Here is a 15,264-nt window from a genome sequence, read left to right as displayed (position 1 = left end):
GAGTTTGAGAACAGAGATAAAATTGGAGTACAGAAAGAGTTGGGGCCAGAGAGGACACCTGGGGGGGACACAAAAATATTTGGGGGCTAAGATGGGGTTTAGGGAAGGCAGACATGAGGATTCATGTGACAGAACAGATTTTGGGGGGGTAGACTTGGTGTTTGGAGTGACAAAGGGTTGGGGCAGAGATGGTTTTAGGGGATCAGAGAGAAGTCACAGGGAACAAATATGGGGTTTGAGAGGTGGAGATGGGGGTAAGAGTGTGGAGCTAGGGTTTGGCAGGCCAGAGACAGGTTTGGGGGGTCAGAGAGAGGATTGGGGGCAGAGACAAGGATGTTGTGGAGTAGACAAGGGCTTGGGGAGCAGAAATAGGTATGGGGGGACAAGAGTGAGCCTTTGTGGAGAATTCAGAGACAGAGACAAGTTTGGGCGAGTGAAAGTCAGATTTGGGGCAGAGGTAGGATTTGGCAGGATGAAAGCATGTTTCAGGGGGCAGAGGTGGGGTATGGTGGGCAGAGTTAAGGGATCGGGGGAGCATAGATATCTTGGAAGGAGTAGATGGGAGGCAGGGCAGAGAGAGGTAGGGTTTGGGGAGTAGATTTGGGGTAGAGATGGGGATTGGAAAGACAGAGGTGGTCTGGAGGAGCTGTCAGGGGATTCAGGGGTGGTAGACACTTTGGGGACCAGTGGTGGGTTGGGGAGCCTAGAGCAAGCTGGGGGAATAGCCTTGAAGTAAGGGGCAGCAGGCCCAGGCTTTGCCTTGCTGGGGGCTCTTGAAGGGCTGAGACTGACCTGGGCTGGTTGGTGCGGAGGGTTCAGCTGCTTTGGGGATGTGGCGAGCTCAGTGTGATCCCAGGGGGTGTCCTGGCTGCCCTTGGCCTTTGTTTTTTTTTAGGGGGCGGGCCCCCCTCCTGGTGGGGCACCTCTTGGGCAGTGGGGGCCTTCCTCCACCCCACCTGCCCACCTCATGGATTCTTGGACCCTGTTTGACTTGGGCTTCTGTGGATTTCAGTGTCCAGCCAAACAAAATGGGCTGAAGCCAAGATAAAATGAAAATAGCAGATGTGGTTTCATGACCTCTCTGGGTTTTTCAGTGAATGTTTGTAAAGCCCCTACTGTGTGCTTAGCCAAGTGTGGGCTGGGCCCTTATGTATGTGTCTTCCTGGCCAAAGGGAGAGGAGGTATGTGACTGTACCCATTTTGCAGGTGACAAGAATGAGGCTCAAAGAGGTTTGGTGGGAATTTGAATCAAGTTGTCCGTGGGACATCTTCAGGACCCAGGCCCACCCTGGGGACCAGGCCAGGACTGGCGGGAGGCAGAGGCACATTCACTCAGCGCCCCACTTGGGGCTTACGCCAGCTCCGGCCTACCCTGGGGCAGCAGATAAGTCTTATCAGATGGAGGCCAGTGTGGCTGTTGGCTCCGCGGTGGTAACAGGCTGTCTTGGGATGGGGGGCGGGGCTCGGTGGGGGACACCCAGGGACAGCGGCCTCAACTTCTTGCCCGCCATGCGGCGTTGGAGGCGGGAAACAGGTGGGACTTGGGGCTGGTTCCTCTGTGGGCCCTTGAGTAGGATAGGGTGGGGGAAGGGAAGGAGGATTGAAGGGATAGAGAAGGGAGAGAGGCAGAGAGACAGAGAGATGGGAATGGGGAGATGCAGATAAACAGAGAGAAAGAGACCTAGAGCTGGGAGGAGACAGAGGGCACAGAAAGGAATGAGAGACAGAGGGGTGAGAGATGCACAGAGAGAGCCGGAGACAGTTACGGACAGATATAAAGAGGGGCAAAGAGAGCGGGAGGCAGGTAGAGATGGACAGAAGGGGAAAGATAAAGCCTGAAAGTGACAGAGGCCAAGGATACAGGTGGAGAAACTGAGAAGGGAGAAAAAGATGATGTAGAGAGGGGGACAGAGACAGAGATTCAGAAACAGAGAGTCTGAGAGGAAGTCCATGAGACCCCAGGTAGCAGCCTGGGGTATGCCCTGGGCAGGTGGTGCCAGGGTGGGGTGGGAGGGGGTGTGGATTGATGTGGACCCATGTGGCCTGTGGCTCTGCCCTCAACTTGCTGAGAGGGACCTCCAGAGAGTCACTGGGCCCCTGCGCCTCAGTCCCCACCTTGTTGCCCTGTCCTACCTCCCCCAAATAGTAACAACGGTGACAAGGACCAGTGTCTCATTGCTGACACAGACCTGTGCCTGGCCTGTTCTGGGCACTTTCCCCATGTAAAATCATTGACCACACATGTATGCAGTAGGTGTCCAACTTGGGTCCCTGTAGTGGGTAAGACTAACCAGTCAATGGCCCTGGGACTCCATGGGACAGGGAGCTCCCCTGACCACCCATTCTGTAGATGAGGAGACTGAGACCCACCAAGGGCGGAGGGCAAGGATGGAGCCCTGGGTCAGTAGGGTCTGCTCAGTCACTGGCCCACCCCAGAGGGAGTTTACCATCCTCATCTTACCTCTCTGGGCCTCAGTGTCCTCATATGCAAAATGGGAGATTTGAGGAGGAAAGAGAGCAAGGCCATTTGTTGAGCTCCTGCTCTGTGCCCCAGTCTGTGCCAAGCCCTCGTCAGTAAGAACAAGGACAAAGACTCCTCTGACTCAAGTGGTGATGGTTTCAGGACATCCACTCTGGAGCCAGTCCACCCTCATATATAGGCTGCCCTTATCACCGACTGGCGTGTGGCCTTGGGTGAGTTACTGTCCCCTCTGGACCTCAGTTCCTCATCTGAAGAGATGGGGTAATAATAGCGGCTACTCCATAGGGTGATTAGGGTGACTAAATGAGATTTAATCCATTAAGTGATTTTAACTCATTTGATTCTGAAATCTCAATAAATATTAAGTATTCTTATTTATTCATTGAGTACCTACTGTATACGAAGGATAGTATTTGGCCCTTTTTTATCAGCACTACTACTAATTCTAGTACTAATGCTAATAATATGCTGACACCAATACCAGTCCTAATTCTAATTACTACTATTCTAATATTGATATGAGCACTAATGCTAGTTCTCATTGTGACAGTAATAATAATACTAACTGTAATCTAACACAAGTACTTTATGAATATTAATTCTAGAACTAATATTCATTTTAATTCTATCAACAACGCTAATGGTAATAATAATAATAATTCTGATACTAATACTTTTCCTAGCATTAATATAATAACAACAGCAGCATTATTTTGCCCTGCCACCCCAGACACTGTGCTAAATGTTCTTCATGCATAATTTTATCCTATTCTCACCAGGTCCTTGTGGTATAAGTGCATATAATTGCCCCCATCTTCTAGACTGGGAGTAGGTGCAGAGAAATGATGTTCGTCTAAGGCCCTGGGTTCTTGTCTCAGCTCTGACTGATTTGCTGCATGATTCCTGGGGAGGCCACCCTCTGAGCCTTAGTTTCTTTGCCTGGAAAATGGGTATAATCATAGAAATCCACCTCAAATGTTGTTGAAAGGCCACTCAACACAGGGCCTGCCTGCACGCCATAAATGGTGAGCTCTGTAGTGGTAACTCTCCTCATTGTTACTATTACTAGAAATAGTGGTTGCAATGTTGGGATGAGGTAGGGAAAGCTGCCCCCCCTTTCAACCCTGCAGTCTATTTTCCTCACAGCAGCCAGAGGAAGCCTGTTAAATCCTAAGTCAGATCATGGCCCTCCTCTGCTCAAGACCCTCCTGCGGCTCCCCTGTCATCCAGAGTAAAAGCCAGAGTCCTCTCCATGGCCCGTGAGGCCCCACGTGATCTGTGCCTCCACTTCTCCCACCTCACCTCCTGCCGCTCCCCCTCACTCACTGCTCCGCTGCAAGGCCTCCTCCTCGCTGTTCCTCACACATACTAGCCATGGCCCCTTCATGCCTCAGGGCCTTTGTACTGGCTGTACTCTCTGCCTGGTATGCTCTTCCTCCAGCTATTAGTGCGGCTCCCTCCCTCATGTCTTCAGGTCTGTGCTCAAATGTCTCCTTAGTGAGGTTTCCCCTGACCATCCCATTACACATTGGAAACTGCCCCAGTGATTTTTATCTGTGTCACCACTTTTCCATATTTTCTTTTTCTCCAAAGCACTTAATCCTCTAACACCCTTGATATTTTCCTTACTTAATATTATTTCTTTTCTGTCTCTCCCACTAGAATGGCAGCTCCACAAACATAGATGTGCTTATCTCTTCTGTTCAACACTGTGTCTCCAATGCCTGGAACAGGGCCAAGCATGCAGTAGGTGCTCAATGTATGTTTATTGGTTGGTTGACTGAGTAAATGGTGGGGGAAGGGGACAGAAACAGAGGAAATTTGTTCTTGTCCCATCTGTCTACTCTGTCAAGAGCTGAGCCTCAGTTGAGATGAGTCTGAATGTACCAGATCCAAAGGCAGAAAGTGCCACATTCCCCGGGGATGAGACCAGCTAAGGCGCTCCAGGACGAGGTAGTATCATCTGGGCTGTGAAGGCCCCATGGGAATCACAGAGATCTTGGGGTTCAGTCAAGCCAATGTGGTGGAGGAAACAGCAGGCAGCACTTGGAAGGAGTGAGGTGAATCAAAAAGGGTGAAAAAGGATGGGCTCACTGACAAGGAGAAATCTGTCAGGGGCCTTGAATCCGAAGGCGATGACCCTAAATTTGGTCCTCAGTGATGTCATACCCTGGCCACTGACCCCCAAACAGCTCAGAGACCTCACGTCCTGGACAAACACCCATACATAAAGCTGAAACAGTAATTAATGAAGAGCTCATATTAATTGAAAGTTATTAATTTATTGGGGCAGCTTGGATGGAGGACACTCAGACATGTTGGTCCCAAACCTGCCTCAGATCTTCCAGCAGGATGTGTGAAGTGCCTAAGTCCTCAGTTCTTAGAGGTTTCTGGGCCTGGGCGAGGGTTTGCAGGAAGGAAGGGAAAGGGCGACATAGCAGGGGACAAGATGGCGGGGAGCTAGCCTCCATCACAAGGAGATGTAGTTGGACACCTCAGTGAGGTTTCTGTCAGGGTCTTGGAAGTAGATGGACATACTTTTGCCCCCTTTTTCCCCCATTCTGGGGACTGGACCCTCCTCAATGGGGACATCACAAGCCTGAAATGGGAGGAGAGAACAAAAGTCATTCATCACAGTCCATGTGTGGGACCAAAATTTCATTCTTTACAGTGGTCTAGAAGACCCCTCTATCTTTCTCACTTCATCTCCTACCATTCTCCCCTCCCTCACCCTGCTCCAGCTACTTACTAGCTTTATGACCTCAAGAAGAGTACCTAACTGCCGTGTACCTCAGTTTCCTCATCTGTCCAATGGGGATGATAATGTACCTAGTGTTATCTAGTAAGTGGCAGAGTCAGAATTCAAACCCAGGCAAGTCTGGGCCAAAGTCCATACCCTCAATCCCGATGCTTTACCCACTTTCCTTCCAAACCAGACTTTTTCACTGATATTTTTCAAAGCAGTCCAGGTCAATTTGCATGAAGTGTATTTAATACCTCAATCTGTGGTCCCCAAAAGGAGAACAAATGACCCCTTCAAATGAAATCATTTTAAGTATTACAAGGACACTAAATTAAATAACAGTGAGTCAGAAATTATTCCCTCTTCAATCCTCTTTCAGTCCTCTGATTATACAAAGAAGAAAGTCTCCGGTGGATGCGAAGTCCTTAACTACTTGCCAAATCTAAATTTGTCAGGCCCAGAGAGTGGGGCAATGGAAGTGGCTATAATCTAATGGCATTGTGATGCTTTTATAGCTGTTTGTTTTTACAGTTACCTCCCCTTTATGCCAAGATATAATGGGTTTTCATTTACTTGGTTGAACATTTTCTTTTTACATAAATGTATTTATATAAATAGAGTTTAGGTATAATTTTTTTTCACAAGGGTGATGTAAAGTTTTCTTTTAAAATACATTTGTGGGCTTCCCTGGTGTCGCAGTGGTTGAGAATCCGCCTGCCAATGCAGGGGACATGGGTTCGATCTCTGGTCTGGGAAGATCCTCCTAAGCCTGTGCTCCACAACTACTGAGCCCGTGAGCCACAACTACTGAGCCCGCGTGCTGCAACTACTGAAGCCTGCATGCCTAGAGCTCGTGCTCTGCAACAAGAGAAGCCACCACAATGAGAAGCCCGCGTGCTGCAACGAAGACCCAACACAGCCAAAAATAAATAAAATAAGTTTATTAAAAAAAATACATTTGCTTACAGGGAAAAATGATGTCAATAAAAATAGTGAATAAACAATTGTGCATAGATCTTATCTGGATGTGATGAAACCTGTTATGTCTGAAGTTTGAGTCATGCTTCTGTTTTCACTGCATCTGCAGCAGCTTTCTCAAAAGAGGATGGAAGTCTGACTCACCGCGAGGTGCTGGACCATTTCCTTCAAAGGCTGTGATCAAGCATATATCCAGGGAGCCAGGGACTGGGTGAGCGGCTTTGGGTTCAAATTCCTTTCCCACCTCATGGAGGTTAAATTTCTGGTCTCCCAAACAATGCTTTCCGGTCTCCCTATTTGGGGGAGAAGACAACCTGGAACTAAACCTCCAAGATGAGTGTGAGGCAAAGCCCCCTACCTACCCCAACAAGGTTAAAAAATAAAAAGTAGAACAAGGTTTTTGATGAAAAGCAGCAGCCCGTTGCCCCACGCTTGTCTCATTCCCTAGAGGCAAACTGCTTTCAACGTGTGTATATGTTTCTTCTGGAAATTATTTCCATACCTCCAAATAATATGTTTATACTACCCATGGCAGAGACTGCAATCTGTCTACTTAATATACATTTCTCCCCTTTTCTTTTAAACACAACCCAAGTTTCAGTGGGGTTTATTGTACACCCAGCTTTAAAACCTGCATTTCCCAGCATTCCTTGCTGGGTGACCATGTAAGACGAGACGATGAGATGTCCGCAGAGGCTGTGAGCAGTGCATCTGGGAACCTCCCCACCCCACTAAGCTGATACTTTTTGCCCACTCACTTCCTCCTTCCAGCCACTGCCTGAGCCCTTCCTGCCTACCTCTGGACTGATTGTTGAATGAGAGAAAAAGAAAACTCTATTTTATTTAACCCGCTGGTAGTTAAATTTTCTCCCACATGCCTCCAAACAATCCCTAACTGATGTGCCACTATGTCTTGATTTAGCAACTTCAGACATTTTCTATCCTTTCCCTGTTAAGATAAATGAGAATTTAGCTCATCCACATTACTACCCCTCCCAACGAAATTCTGTCATCGGTTTTAGCTCCTCTTTTGGTTCCTTTACAATTTTAAAATAACCCACTTTCGTCTTTATGTTTTGATGGACGAACATAGTATCTCATTGGCCCGACTATCCTCTTCATCCTGCCTCCCTCTCCTGTGCCTCTTAACTTCTGCCATTTAAAAAAAAATCATTTTATGTCCCTTTCATCTCACCATGATGGATACTACATCCATTCTATCAGAAAATAACTTTATTTCACTTGAATGATAGTTCGGCTGAGTATAGAATTTGAGGTTATAGGTTATTTTCCTGCAGCCTTTTATTTTAAAAATTTTAATATTTTACTTTTTAAAATAAATGTATTTTATTTATTTATTTTGGGTCTTCATTGCTGTGTTGGGGCTTTCTCTAGTTGTGGTGAGTGGGGTCTACTCTTCTATGCAGTGCGCAGGCTCTAGGCACGCGCAGTAGTTGCAGCACGCAGGCTTCAGTAGTTGCAGCACTCGGGCTCAGTAGTTGTGGCTCACGGGCTCTAGAGCGCAAGCTCAGTAGTTGTGGTGCACGGGCTTAGTTGCTCCGCGGCACGTGGGATCTTCCTGGACCAGGGATCGAACCCATGTTGCCTTCATTGGCAGATGGATTCTTAACCACTGCGCCACCAGGGAAGTCCCTATTTTTTTATTTTTTAAAAAAATATTTATTTATTTGGCTGTGCCAGGTCTTAGCTGCAGCATGCAGGATCTTTTTTTTTCAGTTGTGGCATGCAGGCTCTTAGTTGCGGCATGCATGTTAGATCTAGTTCCCTGACCAGGGATCAAACCCAGGCCCTCTGCATTGGGAGTGCAGAGTCTTAACTGCTGGACCACCAGGGAAGTCCCCTCACAGCCTTTTAAATATGTGGCTTCGTTGTCTTCCTGAATCTGGTATTGCTGATAAGAAGTCTGATGTTAATCTGTTTTTCATTCTTTTTATAGATGATGCACCCACCCTCCACTACTGCAGCTCTTAGGACTTTTCTTGATCCTAGATGTACTGAAATTTCACTCAAGTGTGTCCAAATAACGGGGGTTGAGGCTTCATATGCCTCACTATCATTGTTGGGCCACGCAAGACCCTTCTCTAGTTTTATTTGTATGTTTAATCTTTTTATCTCCATTCTTCATTCCTGTCCCCACCCTGGGCAATGATTTTAATGTGTTTGATGTTCATCCTTTGGTTTTTCATAAGTTATTGTAAAAAGTGTATTTTTTTATGTGTGTATGTTATAAATGGTACCATGCTATAGACCTGATTTGGCTTCTTCGTTTTTCATTCAGCATGATCTTTTAAGAGCTGTCTGTCTTGCTATGTATATATCCAGTCTGATACTGCATAATTCTATTTTTATGCATAGCATTCTGTGTTAGTTTTACATTTTTTACCCTGTTTGCCATTCCATGGGCCCCTTCAGTTTAAGACACATTCAGTGTCTGTGCATCTCCCACTTTTTTTTTTTTTTTTTTCATCTCCCACTTTTGAAGTTCCAAATTCTCAAGGATTGTAGTCAATCTCTGGAAACCTCCTTTTTACCTTGAAGCTCTTTTTCTTGAGACCTTTCCTTCTGATCCAAACTGGACTGATTGTTTTCTAGGTATCTTTCTGGATCTTCCTCTTGGGATCCACGGTGTCCTGACTTTTATGTCTTTCTTTTTCCTGGATTAAGCACTCATTTTGATATAGCATATTCTCAAGTAATTTTCAAAGCAAGTAGACAAAGTTTCTGCATCTTTTTATGTCTAAGAATGTTTCATTCTATACTCACCTTGATTAATAGCTTGGTCATAGAATTCTAGGTTGAAATGTTTTCCCTCAGAATCTTGAAGTTGTTCTTCAATTGTCTTCTGGTCTCTGACTCTTGGGAAATCTGAAATCTGCATATTTCCTTTTCCTCTGTAGTTGAACTACTTTTCTTTTTAACCTCTCTGAAAGCTTCTAGGAGATTTGTTTTTATTTTGATGTTCTGTAATTTCATAGGAACATATCTAGGTGTCAGTGTGCCAGATACTCAGTTAACCCTTTCCATATAAAGACTGGAAAGTTTTCTTGCATTATTCTATGGTAATTTCTTCCCTTCCTTTTTTCTCCATTCTCTCTCTGGAAGTCCTACTATTCAGAGTTTGGAATCTCCTCCATTGATCCTTTAAATTTTTCTCACAGATTCTCGTGTGTGTGTGTGTGTGTGTGTGTGTGTGTGTGTGTGTGTGTGCGCTTTGGAGTTTTAAGTTACTTTTTTAAATAGTATAATCAAGTTTTACTCCACCTGCAATTTGGCATTTGGGGAAGTGATTACCTTGAAAGTCATGCCCTCCATGCCCAGGTTCTTAGAATAAAACATAGAGGTGTCTTTGATGCTCTTTACTGTCATCACAATGTGGTCAAGTTTGTGGATAAGACACAGGGAAGGGGTCTGACTGTTGTCCCTCCATGACTAAAAAAAGAGAAAAAAGAGAAGAGACCACACTGCCACTAGTCACACCCATGTTTCCTGTGTTTCCTTCTCCCCACCTCCTCTCACCTCCTCGGTGACTATACTTCCTTCTACCCCCGTTTCAAGGGGAAAGTCCTGGGAGGAATCTTCAGTACTTATTGCTCATGTGTAGATTCATAAGAGTCCATGTGTCTGCCATGACCACTCTCCACTGTTTTCTTGTTCTTTTTCTCCTTCCAGAGGGATAGAGGTGAAGATAGGGGAGTGGAGACCAAAACCAAACTCTCCCTTGTTTTCCCTGAGCTGGAATTAATCTCTTTTGTAAGAAATGATAAGACACAGAGGAGGCCCAACCCCATGAGTACAAGCCCTTTATTGGCCAATTTAACCCAGTCCCCTCCTTTCTCACTCTACAGTTACGATAACAGAGGACAGGACAAGAAGGGAGCATCTCAGATGCAATAAATGTTTCCGGGCATGTGTGCCTACAGATCAACCTTGACACCCAGTGGGAGGGCACACCGCCCCACCCCTCACTTCCTGCCTTCAGCACACCTCCCATCAGATCTTTCTCTTGATTCGCATTCTTAGTAATTTGTATATTTACATTTCATCTGCTACAGGATTATAAGATGCCTGTGCACTATAAGTTGCAGAGTATAGTGGTTAAAATAACAGATTCTGGAGCCAGACTGACATTTTACTCTCTGTGCCTTGGTTTCCCCTTCTGGAAAGTGGGCATGATTTTATATGTGTTTTATAGGACTGCTGTGAACAATTTTAAAAAAACGAGTTGGGGGGAATTCCCTGGTGGTCCAGTGGTTAGGATTCAGCGCTCTCACTGCCAGGGACCCAGGTTCGATCCCTGGTCGGGGAACTAAGATCCCACAGGCTGGTGGGTGTGTGTGTGTGTGAGGGGGGGTGACCAAAAAAAAGGGGGGGTGCTTAGGACAATGCCTGACATAGCAAGTGCTGTAAGAGTTAACAATGATGATGATGATGTCATGGTCATCTTGTTAAAATTCCAGACTCTCTACCATGATCCCCAATCTCTACGGCCTCATCCATTGCTCTTGAACTCCAAGCCACATTGTCCTTTTGCCTGTTCCTCATAAAGGCCATCCTTGTACCTTTAGCCCTCAGGCCCTATTTTTATTGGAGTATAGTTGCTTTACAATGTTGTGTTAGTTTCTGCTGTACAGCAAAGTTAATCAGCTATATGTACACATATATCCCTTCTTTTTTGGATTTCCTTCCCATTTAGGTCACCACAGAGCACTGAATAGAGTTCCCTGTGCTATACAGTAGGTTCCCATTAGTTATCTATTTTATACATAGTAGTGTATATATGTCAATCCCAATCTCCCAGTTCATTCCACCCTCCCTTTCCCCCTTGGTATCCATACGCTTGTTCTCCACATCTGTGTCTCTATTTCTGCTTTGCAAGTAAGTTCATCTGTACCATTTTCCTAGACCCCACATATAAACAATATTATATGATATTTGTTTTTCTCTTTGTGACTTACTTCACTCTGTATAACAGTCTCTAGGTTCATCCATGTCTCTGCAAATGGCACAATTTCGTTCCATTTTATGGCTGAGTAATATTCCATTGTATACCTGTACCACACTTCTTTATCCATTCATCTGTTGATGGACATTTAGGTTGCTTCCGTGTCCTGGCTGTTGTAAATAGTGCTGCAATGAACATTGGGGTGAATGTATCTTTTTGAATTATGGTTTTCTCCAGGAATATGTCCAAGAGTGGGATTGCTAGGTCATATGGTAGCTCTATCTTTAGTTTTTTAAGGAACCTTCATACTGTTCTCCATAGTAGCTGTACCAATTTACATTCCCACCAACAGTGTAGGAGGGTTCCCTTTTCTCCACATCCTCTCCGTCATTTATTGTTTGTGGATTTTTTGATGATGGCCATTCTGACCAGTGTGGGCCTCAAAGCCTTTTGCGCATGCTAATATCTGTCTCCCTGATTAGAATATCAGCTTCGTAAGAGCAGAGATTTCTGTTTTGTTCCCCACTGAATCCCAAACAACTAGCAGATGTTCAATAATATTTGTTCAGTTAATGAATATCTACTACAATAATTAGGCCCAGTGCCTGGCACAAATCTGACTTCTATTCTATTCTATTCTTTCTATTCTATTCTATTCCATTCCACCATGCTATACCATTCCACCCTATGCTATTTTATCCTGTTCTATTCTACTGTGTTCAATTCCATTTCAAACCATTACATTTTAAACAATTGATTTCACTTGAGCCCCAGCTTTAAAAAAGTACTGTGCTTTTCTATTTTCATGAGTGAAGGAGGCATTAGCAAAATTCCTGAGTTCTGCTGTCCTCATGGATATAGAGGATCCATATGAACACAGAAGCAGTAGAATGAGAAAATGACTGATGTTTGGGCTTCATTGAAAATAAAGTCATATGTTTAAAAAAGTCTTATTAACCTTTTAATGTCTGTAGGATTCGTAATAGCACTCCCTTTTCAGTCCTGATATTGGTAGTCTATACTTTTTCTCTTAATTTATTAAGAGGAAAAAACAGAAATTACTTATAGGTTATTAATCTGTTCAAGGAACCAATTTTTGACTTTATTGATTTTCTCTGTTGTATGTTTGTTTTCCAATTTACCAGTTTCTGCTCTTATCTTTATAATTTCCTTCCTTCCACTTTCTCAGGTTCAATTTGCTGTTACTTTTCCAGACTCCTGATATGAAATCTTAGGTACTTGATTTTCAACTTTTCTGATCTATAGGCATTTAGAGCTACAGATTTCCCCTAAGCACTGCTTTAGCCACATCCCCCAACTTTGATCAGTTTTTGGAAATCAGCTCAACCTACTCCTCCCATTATTCAATGCCCTGCTAGCTCACATTCACTCCCCAGATTCTGCTTTGCAGATGCAGAGCTCCATCCTTGCAAGTTCAAGGGTAAGCAAAGCTGGCTCTCTTAAGGAACTGGAAGAAGGCCCATGTGGCTTAGAATCCAAGAGTGAGACAGGAGGAGAAGGGGAAGGCAGGGCCAGATCATGCAAGGTTTTCAAGGCGAGGTTAGGGAGGCTGGTTTTGAAAAAGATGACTGAAGAAAAATGCACAGCCTAAAAGTTGCGAGTTATGCTTTATCTCAGGACCTTACTGAGGACTGAGGACTGTAGCCCAGGAGACAGCCTCGCAGATAGCTCTCAGGAACTGCCCCAAAGAGGTAAGGGAGGAGCCTGGATATATAAGAGTTTTTGCTGAAAAAACCCCCCAAAACAACCATGTAGTCAAACATCAAAAGATTACTGCTAATCACAAAAAGCAGACATTCCAAGTTAATGATTTTAGTGCTTTATGTATGAGAAGATGCAAGAGTCTGGGCTCATTGAAATCATTTCTCAGATATGCATGTTAACTATCTAGGGCCAGTATCCTGTTTTTCTCTGTCCTAAATTCCTCCAGGGCGCACCGCTGCGGGTACAGTGGCTGATGGCTTGAGGGCAGGCAACATTCATTGTTTACTGGAATGGCAGGCATCTTTCCCTTTCCACAGCAAGACATAGTAATCACTTAAGCTTACAGTGTGCCAAACCTTGTTCTAAGCACTACACAAAATATAATCCACTTTATTCCTCACAACAACCGTATATGTATATACGTATATTATATATGTAAATATATATAAACTAGAGTATCCAAAATATGATTCCCTCCTGCCTCCTCCACAGGGAAGGCTTCTATCTTTCAACAAAGTCCTCTTCAAAGTCTCCTTCAGGGTGCCAGGGACCCCTGGAATTCTTCTAGCAAGAAGTCAGCGCTGTTTCCTGGCCCCTCCCCGCCTCACCCCACCCCATCCAGATGGCCCTGGCTGAACTGGCTCCCCGGAACCGCCCCGAGGGAGCCAGGAGCCGAGTGAAGCAGCAGCCCACTCCTGGCAGACGAGCTGACGGCAGACTATGTGTTAGAACAGGGACTTTCCGTGTCCCTCTGCTGCCCTCTGCTTGTCTTTGAAAGAGGAAGGAAGAGAGGACGGGAAAATGGATGAAAGCACACTGGGATAGCCTGCATGAAAGGGAAGCAGGTTACCAGGCCCGGCTGGGAATGCCCAGCCTTGGTGCCAATACCAGTGCCCCAGACCCCCATGGGCCACGCTGTTCACCTGCTTCTCCGAAATCCTGCTCCACATCCTGGCTGGCAGCCTGGAGGGCAGATGGCGCAGCATGGTAGGCTTCCTTGCCCCCGGCCTCTGGACAACCCTTTGGCTCAGTGCCTGGAGATCAAGGGGCAGGAATGGGAGGGCCACGGACTGGGGACTGCTGGTGGTGACCGAGGTAGATGGGGCAAGTATAAGGACTCTGACATAAAACACAGCGCCTCGAAAGTAAAAGCTTAAGGTGTGTCTTAGCCAGCTCAGGCCACCAAAATGTAGCACTATAGACAGGATGGCCAAAACAACAGAAATTTATTTTCTTACCATTCTGGAGGCCAGAAGTCCAAGATCAGAGTGCCAGCATGGTTGGGTTCTGGTGACATCTCTCTTCCTGGCTTGCAGATGGCCACCTTCTTGCCATGTCCTCACATGGCAGAGAAAAAGAAGAAACTTTCTGGTGTCTTCTTATAAGAGCACTAATGCCATCACCAGGACTTCACTCTCATGACCTCATCTAACCCTAATTATCTCCCAAAGGCCCCTAGTATCGTCACATTGGGGGTTAGGTCTTCAAGGCGTGGATTTGGGGGGCAGGGCGCAAACATTCAATCCATAATAAGGGATTACTTTGTAATAACATAGAAAAACCACCCATCCCAAAGTTTTGTGGGGGACCTTTATTCTGGGGTGTGAGGCCTCTGATCTATTTAGATTGTGTCTGCAGAATGTGAGATCTTTGATCTGTTTGGGAGTCTGTGTCCAGGGTATGAAGTTAGGAACAGTCCAAGTTAGAGTATAACCACTCTGACTTATAATCGGTCTGTTTCCAAGCCAAGATTGTGAAGCTATTAAGTGTTCTCTGTCCCAGGGTGCAATGTTTCTGAATCCTTTTGGGGTGTGAGCCCTGGAGTCCTCCCCGTCCCCACCCCTCTCTCAACCCCACCCTCACCCTTCACTGCTAAGAGGGAACATTCATCAGCCCCATTGCTGTTCGCCTTACCTTGAGCTGAGCGCCCTCTCTTTTGAGGATGACCTGTCCAGCCCCTGGGGCATGTGAGTTTCAGATTCTTGTACCTAGACACACCTCAGATACTCACTCAGACAGACACACAAATGCTCTGTGCTATGCATATTGTGTTTTGCATAAGATGTTCCTTTATGAAGAGTTACACAAATAATATGTGAATAGAGGTTTGTATAAAAGGTTCCAACAACACATCAAGTATATGGACTACACAGGTGATCCCCACTCCACTCTCCAAAAATGACCACTGCTGTCAGTTTCTGGTGTTTCCTTCCAAACACAGGCCCGCACACATGCACACACACACAGACACACACGAGCGCATGAAGTGTCACCATAACCATCTCCCACCCACTACTTTTCCTTGTCAACAGCATGTCCTGTGGAAGGCACCCCCACCCCAGAGGCACACACAGGTCCCACTCATTCTGCGGC

General features: G+C 45.5%; 3 protein-coding genes across 12 annotated transcripts in view; 1 reads left to right on the top strand and 2 right to left on the bottom strand.

Moving 5' to 3' along the window:
* GATA1 (GATA binding protein 1) overlaps nt 1–884 on the bottom strand; it is a 7,201-nt gene extending 6,317 nt beyond the window's left edge. The window contains exon 1 of the mRNA XM_024769223.1: nt 793–884. The gene's annotated coding sequence lies outside the window, so the exon portion shown is untranslated. The remainder of the gene's footprint in view (nt 1–792) is intronic.
* Nucleotides 1–15,264, top strand: part of LOC112415986 (uncharacterized) — a 64,555-nt gene that overhangs the window by 596 nt on the left and 48,695 nt on the right. The window contains exons 2-4 of one of the 10 annotated variants that reach the window (XR_003006406.1): nt 4,145–4,241; nt 6,313–6,414; nt 8,161–8,431. Coding sequence is in view for 1 of the 10 variants with exons in the window: in XM_024769225.1 (XP_024624993.1) it covers nt 1,153–1,534; nt 4,145–4,241 (479 nt within the window). In the remaining 9 variants the exon portion in view is untranslated. Of the gene's footprint in view, nt 1–979; nt 1,535–4,144; nt 4,242–5,924; nt 6,012–6,312; nt 6,415–8,160; nt 8,432–15,264 lie in introns of those variants that run through there. The other 9 variants (XR_003006409.1, XR_003006404.1, XR_003006407.1 and 6 more) reach the window with 9 other exon arrangements.
* Nucleotides 4,745–13,877, bottom strand: GLOD5 (glyoxalase domain containing 5). The gene is given in 6 exon segments (XM_024769226.1): nt 4,745–5,081; nt 6,348–6,378; nt 6,380–6,481; nt 6,483–6,496; nt 9,516–9,653; nt 13,815–13,877. Coding segments are annotated over 6 exon segments (477 nt in total). The 3' UTR covers nt 4,745–4,952.

The sequence above is a fragment of the Neophocaena asiaeorientalis genome, unplaced genomic scaffold, assembly GCF_003031525.2.
Source record: "Neophocaena asiaeorientalis asiaeorientalis breed wild unplaced genomic scaffold, Neophocaena_asiaeorientalis_V1.1 scaffold671, whole genome shotgun sequence".
NCBI classification, from domain to species: domain Eukaryota; kingdom Metazoa; phylum Chordata; class Mammalia; order Artiodactyla; family Phocoenidae; genus Neophocaena; species Neophocaena asiaeorientalis.
Note: the sequence above shows the minus strand (reverse complement) of the source record. Positions and strands in the feature narration are given on the sequence as shown.